Below are 13,444 nucleotides of genomic sequence, written 5' to 3'. Positions count from 1 at the left end.
AAAAGAGCTGTAACACAAACAAGGCTGAAACATGCCCCTTGCCTGCCATGTTGTGGGTGACAAGAAGGAAAGACAAGAGAAGGAAAGAAGAGCTGTGGCCCTTTGGGGAGCTCAGACCTGGAAGCTCCCTTAGCCAGGGCTGTGAAACCCTTTTTAGGTCTCTGTGGTTCCTAGCATCTCGAAGCTTCAAGGAGCCACACCACATTCCTTGGTGTTAGCCATTGATATGGTTTGGCTGTGTCCCTACTCAAATCTCATCTTGAATTGTAGCTCTCATAATCCCCATGTGTTGTGGGAGGCATCTGGTGGGATGTAATTGAATCATGGGGGCAGAATTTTTCCATGCTATTCTCATGATAGTAAGTCTCACGAAATTTGGTGGTTTTATAAAGGGAAATTCTGCTTCACATGCTCTCTTGCCTGCTACCACATAAGGCATGCCTTTCCACCTCCTTTGCCTTCCACCATGATTTTGAGGCCTCCTCATCCACGTGGAATTGTGATTCTTTTGAATCTCTTTCCTTTATAAGTTACCCAATCTCAGGTATGTTTTTATAGCACCATGAGAACAGACTAATACAGTAAATTGGTACAGGTAGAGTGGAGTACTGCTATTAAGATACCCAAAAGTACGGAAATTACTTTGGAACTGGCTAACAGGCAGAGGTTGGAACAGAATAGAGGGCTCAGAAGAAGAAAGGACGCTGTGGGAAAGTGTGAAGCTTCCTAGAGACTTGTTGAAAGGTTTTGACCAAAATGCTGTTAGTGATAGGGACAATGAAGTCCAGTGTGAGTTGTCCCAGAGAGAGATGAGGAACTTGTTGGGAACTAGAGCAAAGGTGATTCTTACTGTGTTTTAACAAAGTGGTGGTATGTTGCCCCTGCTCTGGAGATCTATGGAACTTTGAACTTGAGAAAGATGATTTAGGGTATCTAGCAGAAGAAATTTTTAAGCAGCAAGGCATTGAGGAGGTGACTTGGGTGCTTTTAAAAGCATTCAGTTTTATTTATACACAAAGATAGGATATGTAATTAGAACTTATGTTTAAAAGAGAAGCAGAGCATACAATTTTGGAAAATTTGCAGCCTGGCAATGTGATAGAAAAGAAAATCCCATTTACTGAGGAGACATACAAGCTGGCTGCAGAAATTTCCATAAGTAAAAAGGAGTAACAAATGTTAATCAACAACACAATGAGGAAAATGTCTCCAGAGCCTGTCAGCTATCTTCATAGCAGTCCCTCCTATCACAGGCCCAGAGGCCCAGGAGGAGAAACTGGTTTAGTGGGCTGGCTCCAGGTCTCCCCTGCTTTGTGCAGTCTTGGGACTTGGTATCCCATATCTCAGCTGTGGCTAAAAGGGGCCAACGTACAGCTCAGACCATTGCTTCAGAGGGTGCAAGCCAAGCCCTAAACCTTGGTGGATTCCATGTGATATTGGGCTGCAGGTGCACAGAATTCAAGAATTGAGGTTTGGGAACCTCTGCCTATATTTCAGTGGAAGCATAGAAACACCTGGATGTCCAGGCAGAGGTATGCTGCAGGAGCGGGGCCCTCATGAAGAACCTCTAATAGCGCAGTGCAGAAAGAAAATATATGGTGGAAGCCCTGACATAGAGTCCCCAGTGGGATACTGCCTAGTGGAGCTGTAAAAGAGGGCCACCATCTTCCAGATCCTAGAAGGATAGATCCACCAATAGCTAGCACTGTGTGCCTGGAAAAGCCACAGACACTTAGCACTAGCTCATGAAAGCAGCCAGGCAGGGGATTGTACCCTGAAAAGCCACAGGAGCAGAGCTGCCCAATATCATGGGAACCAGCCTCTTGCATCATTGTGACATAGATGTGAGACATGGAGTCAAAGGAGATCATTTTAGAGCTTTAAGATTTGACTACTCTGCTGGATTTAAGACTTTCCTGGGGCCTGTTGCCCCTTTGTCTTGGACAACTTCTCTCATTTGGAATGAGTGTATTTACCCAATGCCTGTACCCTCATTGTATCCAGGAAGTAACTGACTTGTTTTTGATCTTAGAGGTTTATAGGTGGTGGGGACTTGCCTTGTCCTAGATTAGACTTTGGACTGTTGACTGCTGAAATGGGTTAAGTTAATGCTGAAATGAGTTAAGACTTTGGGGAACAGTTGAGAAGGCATGATTGGTTTTGAAATGTGAGGACATGAGGTTTGGGAGGGGCTGGGGGTAGAATGATATGGTTTGGCTGTGTCCCCACCCAAATCTCAACTTGAATTGTAGCTACTATAATTCCCATATGTCATGGGAGGGACCTGGAAAGAAGTAATTGAATCATGGGAGTGAGTTTTTCCCATGCTGTTATCTTGAGAGTGAATTGAGAGTGAATAAGTCTCATGAGATCTGATAGTTTTATAAAGGGCAGTTCCCTTGCACACACTCTCCTGCCTGCCATTTGTGAGACATGCCTTTACTCCTCTTTGCCTTCTACCATTATCGTAAGGTCTCCCCAGCCATGTGGAAATGTGAGTCAATTAAGACTCTTTCCTTTATAAATTACCCAGTCTCAGGTATGTTCTTATAACAGCATGAGAATGGACTAGTATAGCCATCAAAGCTGCTTATGGTACACCTGGTCCAGCTGCAGCCTTGCAGAGAGCAGGTGCCCTTGCCAGTGCCTAGAGCTGCCCTTTCTTCTGCAGCTGGTGTGCTTTGCTGTGCACAGTGTCTGGACCCCATGCTTACTCACACACCCTTCATTGCTCCGCACCTGACTTGCCCTTGGCAGGCATGGGATCCAGGCTGGTAGCAGAATCCAAGGACAGCCTTCCAGACCAAGAGGGCATAACGTGACTAGCAGGCCAGAGCAAAACTCAGGAATAGGCGCCACTGGCTGTAGAGGTTTCTGGGTGGCAAAACAATGCCCCAAGTCTCCCATAACAATAACTCTTAATTTTTTTATTTTTATCAATTTTTATCAAAAGCTACTCATGGAATAGCTACCCTCATGGAGGAGAAAGAAGTGCAGCTTAAAAAAGCAGCCCTTCAGTCCAAATGGGGTAAACATCAGTTGAGTGTCACTGTATTTACAGGGTGCCTTTTTTTTTAAACTAGGTTAAAGTAAACCAATTTCCTAATCTTAAAAATGCATAATTTTGTTTTGGAGGTAACAGGGATGAAGTAGCAAGGGAATCATGGTGGTGGGTAGAACAAGAAAATATGCCTTGTGAGTTTTTTGAAAATTTACAATCCTTCATAAAAAAAAAAAAAATAAGCTAAGGCCACTTTTATACTTCAAGGCAAAAGTATGAAAGCAGTAGCACATTTGGTTCCGTGCAGGCCCTGCTGTCTTGGAGGTGGAGTAAGTACAGCACAAATGATATGCTTTTATTGATTATAATTGACAGTTTTATTTTCTTTGAGATCATAACATTATTTATTAATAGAACAACAAGTTTGAGGTAGCTAATAATTCATGTTTCTGTGTTTTCTGTAATACAATTAGGAGGCTTTTTTTTTCAAGTTCAAGGAATATTTATTTGGCAATATGCATCAAATCTAATCAATTCAATTTTTTAATCCTTCATTTTATTCTGTTGGCTGTAGAGTTACTTTATAGCAAAGAGATGCTTTTATTCCAATAAACTTTCAGATGTTCCCTAGAATTTAAAATTCTCAACTGAGTCACTCTTGCAGTGCTGAGTCATACTGTCATGAAATCAGTGATGCTCTATGTTCTAATGAATAGCATTAACCTCTGAATTTCAGCAAGGTAAAATATTTCAACAATTCTAATGTAGTCTTAGTATCTAAGACTTACTTTACCAGATTTACCTTAGTTTGCTTTACAAATCATTGCTGGGTTAATATTTAATAAATGTAACTTACAACAAACTTTACATGCTATATTTATTAGTATTGCAGTGTCATAAAGGAAGTAATGATACTCCACTGAATTGCTCTTCATAGGATCCTTTGATTATTTCTTTCTGCCTTTTACTTCTGAAGTCTTACCACTTGGACCTATATCCTTGACAGCATATTTAGAGGTTCTAGCAGGGGAACATAGCTGCTTGTGTACCCTTCAGTGAAGAATGGTTCTCTGTTTGGGAAGGTCATCTTCTTCAACCTAGCAAGTAGCTTCCGAAAGGACACACATGGAGTAGTGAGGCTGGAAAAGACACCTGCCAAGTCATCCAGATTAGGTGAATCAATCCTGGCCATTAATGAGGTGACAGATGTTGCAGCCAGATTACTCTCATATTTATGGATCTATTTTCTTCACTGCCTGCAGGCACTGCTTGATTTAGTCTTATCTCATGGATTTATCTACAATCTTTATGCAAATGATTCACAAATTATACAGCCAAGACATCTCTTCTAAACTCCATACAAGTTTATCAAACTGCCTATTTGAAATCTAGATCTAAATTTTGAATAATCACTTCACATCGAACCTTTCCAAAACCAAACTACTGATCTTTTCCCTAAATCTACAGCCTTTCTCAGATCAGTTGAATGTCAACTCCTACTTAAGTTTGCTCAGGCCAAAAACCCTGGAGTCATCCTTGATTTTTCTCTTCCTCTTATACCCTGTATTTAACACATTAGGCCATCATGGCTACTCTACCTTTTTCAGGCTATGTCTGCATCTGGTGGAATAGTTATTCTTATTAATTAAAGATAATAGGCTCAGAGAGGTTAAGAGAACAGCCCAAATCTCCATGGTTGGGAAGTGATAAAGTCAGATTTCAAATCTACCTTTTCTGATTGATCACAACTAATATACTCATTACATAATACTAATGTTTCTGCTAAATAAATGTTAGAATTTTTTAACATAGTTTAGAAATATGATTTGACCTATTCTGTAATTGGAGCTTCATAAACAGTACATGTTATTTTGATTAGGTTCTGTAGGAATTCTCTAGGTATTCTGCGGTTATTTCATAAATACTTGCGAACTCAGTTGAGTTGACTGGTATTCCTTTGCTGTTTTATTTTGTTCTGGGTTAGGAAATGTGATTTTAGTTGCAACATATAATTGGATATGTGTGTGTTGGATGGAAACGAAGATGATTTTAATGAAATAAAAATATTCAAGAAGGTCCTTTAGAAAGCTCTTTTTCAGAGATGCCTTGCTACGTCTCTGACTTTAGAACCTGTGTTAGCTTTTTTTTTTTTTTTAATCTTACATGCTTCTCTAATTGCTGGAGTTTTTGTGATATGTAATATTGATCTTAATGCTAGTCATTTAAGCTTAGATTATGGAATTATTTAAATTCTTTAAAATTTTATCTCAGGGGCCTGTGAAAAGAGGGACTATCTTATAATTTTTTAATTCACTAGACTCTAAATTCCTGTAATATATTTATAGTGACAGTGGGTTGGAATCATGGTAGAGCAATATTGTAAAATAAATTTCAGTGTTGGTTAGATTATTGAAATAGTCCAGTTTTACTGATGTAGTTTTCGTAGTTTAGAATAAGTTATTCCTTGCTATATAATTAAATGTAACAAAAATGAAGTATGTTAAGCTAGTTTCCTTAATTAAAGTTGTATCTTTTGCTTGCTAGGTTAGATCCTTGAAAAAAGTCAAAATTAAATTTTTGGAACAGGTCTATTGTTACTTATTGTGACATATTTTGAAAGCTGTTTTTCTTCTTCATATGTATATGTTAAACACTTAGCTATTAAACAGATATTTAGGTAAACAGCCCTGGGATAATTGATACACCTTTATTTTTGTCTTCTAAATTTGCATTTTTAAATTTACTTGTTTTATGATTTTATCAATTTGTGTTATTTTGATTGATTCCAGGATAAAATTTGATGACTATTTAATTCATAATAGCAATTTTCACATCTTAAATTTTATATATCTGTTTACCTACCTGTCTGCCTACCTGTCAACCTACCTATCTTTGCTGTGATAGAAACATTTAGTGTGGAATCACTTTTGAAATATTCTTATAGGCTTTGGAACGATTTCTTAAAGCAGTTAAGATGATATGTGTGGCATTTAAAGGAAAAACTATGTCTAGTAATTACTTCCTGTGTCAACAGATTGAGTTAAAGATGTATGGCAATTGCAGCTGTAATGGCATATATTTAGAAAGGAAACTTAATTTACTACTTCTAAAAAAATTTGTTGGCGAAACAAAACTAAAAAGTTCAAAAAAGAGATATTTTATTTCTGGAAAACGTGTTAGTTTTCTGTTACCATTTGCAATGATGGATATCTGCGAGCCTTTATATCATGAGATAAGCCATGATCAACTATGTTGCTGTCTTTTCTTCTTCATAGTGTATGCCAATTAAAGGCCTAGGATTCGTTCTTGGAGCCTATGAGTGCATTTGCAAAGCAGGATTCTATCACCCTGGAGTCTTACCAGTGAACAACTTTCAGAGTAAGTGCCCTTTATTTCTATGCATATATATGTATATACATCATATATACCATTATTCATTATGAAGATTTTCTTTTATTCTTGTTAAGGTTATATGGTTGAATAACCATTGACTTGGCATTTTTTCATCCTTTAAGGAGTTTTAGTTTCAGTTTGTCATCTACAATGCTCTGGAACACCACTAAAATATACCTAAAATATTCTTAGGTATGTATTATTTTTCAATACATTTTAAAACCCTGAAAATATTGTAGCTATCTGGTAAGACCAGTGGAGATTTAGTTATTGAAAGATGCTGTTACAGAAAGTTTCTAAAACTAATTTTGTCAGTTTATTTTATTTATCAATTTGTTTATGTTTTAAATGCTACATAAACGTTACCATACAGTGAGCAGCTTAAAGCAGCACAAATTCATTATCATACAGTTTCCATTGGTTAGGTTTGTAGTCCTGGATTATCTGCATCCTATGCTCAGGACCTCACCACTCTAAAATCAAGATGTTGGCTTCTTATGGTGGCTCATGCTTATAATCTCAGTAATTTGTGAGGCTGAGGTAGGAATATCACTTGAGCTCAGGTGTTCAAAACCAACCTGGACAACGTAGTGAGACCTTGTCTCTATAATAATAATAAAAGATGCAGAGATCATCTTCAAAAAATGTAAGTCCCCTTGTTGTTATTTGCATTTTCTACCTCTATAAACAATCATGACCAAATCGATGTCTTTATAAATTTAATAATAAAATATTAGATGTGAAAATTTGTAGTTTCAAAAAATAAAGGTGTCACTTGGATGTGATCTTCTCAGAGGCTCAGGGTCCTTTTCAAAGCTCTTTAGGATTGTTGGAAGAATTCAGTTCCTTGCAATTGTAGGCCTGAGGCCCTTATTTTCTGACTGGATGTCAGCCTAGGATCACTCTTAGTTCCTAAAGTTTGTCTCAAGGCCTGACTATGCCACCCTCTCACAACATGGCTGATTCCTTTTTTAAAGGCTACCAGGAGAATCTCCCTAGCCTGCTAAGACAGAGTCTTTTTTTTTTTTTTTTTTTTTTTTTTTTTTTTTTTTTTGAGGAAGAAAGAGAAAGAGGAAGAGGGAGAGAGGATGGGGTTATTGCTTTATTGCCCAGGCTAGAATGCAGTCTAAATATGGGTATGCCTACAATTGTCCTCAATAATGGAGACATGAAAGAAAATGAGGGAAGAGAATAACAAACAAGGAGCCAACCAAGATTTCATTTAAACCTCTAAATTGATATGATGTGGTACTGATGAGAGTGTATATTTTGTATATTTAAAGTGGAGAGTTCTATAAATGTTAATTACATTTACTTGTTCCAGATCTGAGTTCAAGACCTGAATATCGTTGTTAATTTTCTGTCTCATTGATCTGTCTAATATTAATGTTGAAGTCTCCCACTATTATTATGTGGGAGTCTAAGTCTCTTTATAAGTCCTGTATGTCTAGGTATTCCTGTATTGGGTGCGTATATATTTAGGATCTTTAGCTCTTCTTGTTGTTGCATTGATCCTTTTATCATTATGTAATGTCCTTCTTTGCTTCTTTTGATCTTTGTTGCTTAATTGTAACTTCTGTTTTTTATTTATTTATTTTAGCTCTCTGTTTGGTTGGTAAATCTTTCTCCATCCCTTGTTTAGAGTCTTTGTGTATCCTTGAATGTGAGATGGATCTGGATGCAGCATACTGATGGGTTTTAGTTTTTTATTCAAATTGCCTATCTTTGGATTGGGGGATTTAGTCAATTTAAATTTGGAATTAATAATAATATATGTGAGTTTAATACTGTCATTAGCTGGCTATTTTGTCCATTAGTTGATATAAATTCTTCATTATATTGATGCTCTTTTTGATAATTTTTTTTAGAAAGGCTGATACTGTTTGTTCCTTTCATATGTGTAGTGGTTCTTTCAGAAGCTCTTGCAAAGCAGGCCTGGTGGTGATGAAATCTCTGAGTGCTTGCTTATTCACAAAAAACTTTATTTTTCCTTCGCATGTGAAGCTTAGCTTGGCTGGATGTGAAATTCTGGGTTGAAAGTTCTTTTCTTTAAGGATGTTGAATATTGGCCCCCACTCTCTTCTGGCTTGTAGGGTTTCTGCTGAGAGATCTGCTGTAAGTCTGATAGGCTTCCCTTTGTGGGTAACCTGACCTTTCTCTCTGGCTGCCCTTAGTATTTTCTCCTTCATTTCAACCCTGGTGAATCTGACGATTATGTGCCTTGGAGTTGCTCTTCTTAAGGAATATCTCTGTGGTGTTCTCTGTATTACCTGGAGTTGAATATTATCCTGCCTTACTAGGCTGGGAAAATTTTCCTGAATAATGTCCTGAAGCGTATTTTCCAGCTTGGATTCATTCTCTTCGTCACATTCAGGTACACCTATCAAGCGTAGATTAGGTCTTTTCACATAGTCCCATATTTCTTGGAGACTTTGCTCGTTCCTTTTTATCCTTTTTTCTCTCGTCTTGTCTTCTTGTTTTATTTCATTGAGTTGATCTTCGACCTCTGATATCCTTTCTTCTGCTTGATCAATTCGGCTGTTAAAACTTGTGCATACTTCACGTAGTTCTCGTATTGTGTTTTTCAGCTCCATCAATTCACTTATTTTCCTCTCTAAATTTTGTATTCTTGTTGACATTTCGTCAAACCTTTTTTCAAAGTTCTTAGTTTCTTTAGATTGTGTTATAACAAGTTCTTTTAATTCACTGAAGTTTCTTATTATCCACGTTTTGAAGCCTGCTTCTGTAATTGGAACCCACTCGTTCTCCATCAAGCCTTGTTTCGTTGCTGATGAGGAACTGGGATCCCCTGCTGAGGAAGAGGCGTTCTGATCTTGGGTATTCTCAGCCTTTTTTGACCGTTTTCTTCCCTTCGTTGTAGATTCATCCATCTGTAGTCTTTATAATCACCGTCTTTGTAATTGGGTTTCTGAGTGGATAAGACAGAGTCTTAAATGACAGAGTGTAATCATGGGAGTGACTATCCCATCACTTCAATATATAACGTACCCCAACCAAAAGAGAGAATGTCCCATGATATTTACAGATCCACACACATTCAAACAGAAGTGAATATACAAGGCTTCTATTCCAGAATTGATATTTGGGGTCATCTGGTTATTCTATTCCTACTCCAGAAAATGTCAGTATTACAATTTGAGTATTGAGTATAATTCTATCTCTGGAGAATGAACTGCTGCCACATCATCTTATAGCTCCTGGATATATAGTTCTTTTTATCTCTCTTAGAAGGCACTATTCTTGGTCTTGAGACTCTTTACATTTAACTTGTAGGTTCTGGAGGTGAGTAACATTTTGCTGTCTCCTCCATCACATATTTCAGAGTTTGGTCCTTGTTCTGAGTGAGTTGTAGGCAGAATTCTAAGGTGGCCTCCCAGGTTTTACTTCCACATCCTCTTAATTGTGGGTGTGATCTATGAATTTGGTGGGATAGTCACTCGTTTACTTACATTCTGTTATATATCACCATATGAGAGTGAGGATGTAGTTACTTTTGTGATTACATTGTTTTATCTAAGACTCCATCATAGCAGACTGGAAGAAGAAAGAATCTTTACTGGCTTTGGAGATGTGAGCTACCTGGTTTGGAGAAAGCCATGTGGTTGGGTCTTGAGAGTAACCTGTAAGACCTGAGAGCAAACGCCACTAATAACCCATGAGAAAATAGGGACTTCAGTACTACAATTGCAGGGAAGTAAATTCTTCCAACAACCTGAATACTCTCAGAAGAGGACCGTGAGCTCCGTATGAGAATGCAGTCTAGTCAAAACCTTGATTTCAGCCTGGTGAGGCTCTAAGCAGAGAACCCAGTTATACTGTGCCAAGACTTCTATTCATTAAAAACAGGGAAATAATAAAGAGATATCTTAAGCCCCTAAAATTTGATCATTTATAATTCAGCAATCACAAATATGCAATAGTAATCCTGGTAATATATTTTAAGGATGATTATGCTTTTTGATGTGTGTGTGTACCAAACCACGATGACACTGGAGCTGCTTTGGCGTTTTTCACGTTTATGGTCCAGACATAACATATGATTCAACACTGAAGGATTAAGGGAAAAGGTTTTAGCTTATGTTCTGTGAAGGTATTTTGTATCTGGTTTACCCACATTTGTTCTCAGCTCCCACTGTGTGACTGAAATAAAACATCTAAATATTGTAGAATCAGAGAATGACTATGCCATTTGCTTATAACACCACCAGGAGAAACCGGTTAACCTTTAACAACTTATCTTTATTTAATTTGCACACTCCTACTTTCTTCCTTATTTTAAAAGCCAGTGTTTTTTTTTTTTTTCTTTAACTGGACCTACAAGCTAAGAAAAGCCTAGTTCTCTGTGTTAGTCTAACTCCCATTTTTTTTTTGATCCTCACTATTGTTTTCTTTTTCTTTTTTAAAAAATTTAGGTTCTGGGGTACATGTGCGGATCATGCAGGGTTGTTGCATAGGTGCATACATTAACAGGTGGTTTGCTGCCTCTGTTCCCCCTTTGACTATATCTGGCGTTTCTCCCCATTTTATCACTCACTACCCTCCCCATCCCCTGCTGTCCCTCCCCTAACCCCCACCAAACTGCCCCTAGTGTGTGATGTTCCTCTCCCTGAGTCCATGTGTTCTCGTTGTTCAACACCCGCATATGAGTGAGAACATGCAGTATTTGGTTTTCTGTTCTTGTGTCAGTTTGCTGAGAATGATGTTTTCCAGATTCATCCAAGTCCCGCATGTTATACACATTGCAGGCATGGAAGAGAGAGCACTCTTTTCAGGAAGATGATCTATAATCGAATTTAGCTTTGATTCAGCTTTGACCTCAGCACATGCTTAGCCAGGACCAGCCTTCCTCAGTGACAGAGCAGAACAGTAGCTGCATGTTATAATTTGAAGCCGGTAAAGCAGAGGTTCCAATCCCTGAGCTGTGGGCTGGTAGCAGTTCACGGCCTGTTAGGATCCAGGCTGTACAGCAGAAGATGAGCAGTAGGTGAGTGTAGTAGTCCATTCTCATGCTGCTATGAAGAAATATTCAAGACTGAGTAATTTATGAAGAAAAGAGTTTTAATTGACTCACAGTTTCACATAGCTAGAGAGGCCTCAGGAAACTTACAGTTGTGGTGGAAGGCACCTCTTCACAGGGTGGCAGGAGAGAGAATGAGTGTCAAGCAAAGAGGGAAGGCCCTATAAAACCATCAGATCTTGTGAGAACTCACCATCATGAGAACAGCATGGGGGAAACTACCCCCATGATTTCATTATCTCCACTTGGTCCTGTCCTTGACACGTCAGGATTGTTACAATTCAAGGTGAGATTTGAGTGGGGACATGGAGCCACACCATATCAGTGAGACAACATTAACTCCCAAATTCTGCCTCCTATCAGATTAGGGGTGGCATTAAAGTCTCATAGGAGTGCAAATCTTAGTGTGAACTGCCCGTGTGAGGGATCTAGGTGGCATGCTCCTTATGAGACGCTAATGCCTGATGATCTGTGGTGGAGCAGTTTCATCTCAAAACTGTCATCCCCCATTCCCCTCACCTCAGTCTATGAAAAAAAAATGTCTTCTAGGAAACCAGTCTCGGTGCCAAAAAGGCTGGGGACCACTGCGGTAAAGTACTCTTTGACTGAAAATACGTTTCCTGATGGCCTAGTCAAATTGCATGAAAATCCAGCATTAATCACTTCATGTCCTAAATAAAGAGCACAACAACCAGACTAGAAAACCGAGCTGTGGAACTCACCGGTATCATCATCTAAGAATTACCCAACATTTTTTATATTTTGGGCTTATATGAGAGTATAGTCATGTCTCTGTGTTTTAATTTATTAGGTCTCTTCATCATAGTATGCAGGCAAGTTATAGGGAACATTATTTTCATACTTTCTTGAGGAGGTATCTGTGAAATAAGGAAGGACCACCTATAGCTCTGGGGCCAAAGGTAAGGAAGGCATTAGAGACCCAAAATATGAGCTCACATGGAAAACTGCTAGCACAATACATGGCATATAATAAGTGGTCGATACATAGTTAAATAAATGAATACGCATATACACACATATAAAAACAAAACATTAATCATGCATGTAGAGATAATCTCTAAGCACCACTGGTCATTAGCACCTTGTCTCATATTTTATCATATTAGGATAACCAGTGACTCTGGCTAGAACTTTTGGAGGATGAATTTTACAGTAGGAGGAAATTAGTTGCCTAATAGGGAGAGAGAAAGGATATACAACCAAGATAAAATTCACTTAATTTCTCATTGTAAATCTAGAAAAAGACCCCAAATTGCTAAATTTCTTGTAGGCTTTGTCCCCTTTGAAGAAAGGAGCTAAGATGTGGGGCTGATGTCTTAGAAAATATATAAATAGGACTTTTTAAAATTCTGTTAAAATATGAAGTGATTTAAAAATCTTTAGACCCAGGCCCACAGTAAACACATAGGTCATGAAAACCAACAGAGTATATTCAAATAACATGATTTGAAATTGTGTTGACAGCCCAGAGACCTTGTTCCTGGCATCTCTCTTGAAATTGGTGATCATATGTGAGTTAATGGGATCTGGCATCTGGATAGTAGCAGAATTTCAGAATAACCAAGTACTGATTTATAGCTGTCTCTTCATATCCAGGTTATTCACTTCCAGGTTGATGAAATACAAGCTTGTGACTAGCTCATCTTTCTCAGATTCATCTGTCTTAGTATGGATTCTGTCTTCAGTGAAACTGCTTTTATCCTTTGTATGGATACAGTATCAGTCTTTCAGTCTTATTTCTTTGGCCTTTTGGATTGACTTCAGCCTGTGTACATTTCCAAATCCCAATTTACAAATGACCCATATCCAGAAATGACAATCCCTACTTTGCCAACTCCAGTGCTATTAAAATGAGAGGGTATGATGGGAGGAAAAAGACCAAGTAATTAGAGACATAAAGAGTATGCAGTTCTGGAAGAAAAAAAAGGGAAGCTCTTTGAAAGCAGTACAGTTTAGGGATTCTGGCTGAGCTCTATGGCAAATGTTAAGCA

At 38.2% G+C, this 13,444-nt stretch overlaps 1 protein-coding gene across 1 annotated transcript in view; it reads left to right on the top strand.

Moving 5' to 3' along the window:
• GPR158 (G protein-coupled receptor 158) overlaps nucleotides 1-13,444 on the top strand; it is a 384,453-nt gene that overhangs the window by 180,834 nt on the left and 190,175 nt on the right. Inside the window, exon 3 of the mRNA XM_010341239.3 lies at nucleotides 6,277-6,379. Coding sequence (XP_010339541.3) covers nucleotides 6,277-6,379 — 103 coding nt within the window. The remainder of the gene's footprint in view (nucleotides 1-6,276; nucleotides 6,380-13,444) is intronic.

Source organism: Saimiri boliviensis, chromosome 8 (assembly GCF_048565385.1).
Source record: "Saimiri boliviensis isolate mSaiBol1 chromosome 8, mSaiBol1.pri, whole genome shotgun sequence".
In the NCBI taxonomy this organism is placed as follows: Eukaryota; Metazoa; Chordata; class Mammalia; order Primates; family Cebidae; genus Saimiri; species Saimiri boliviensis.
Note: the sequence above shows the minus strand (reverse complement) of the source record. Positions and strands in the feature narration are given on the sequence as shown.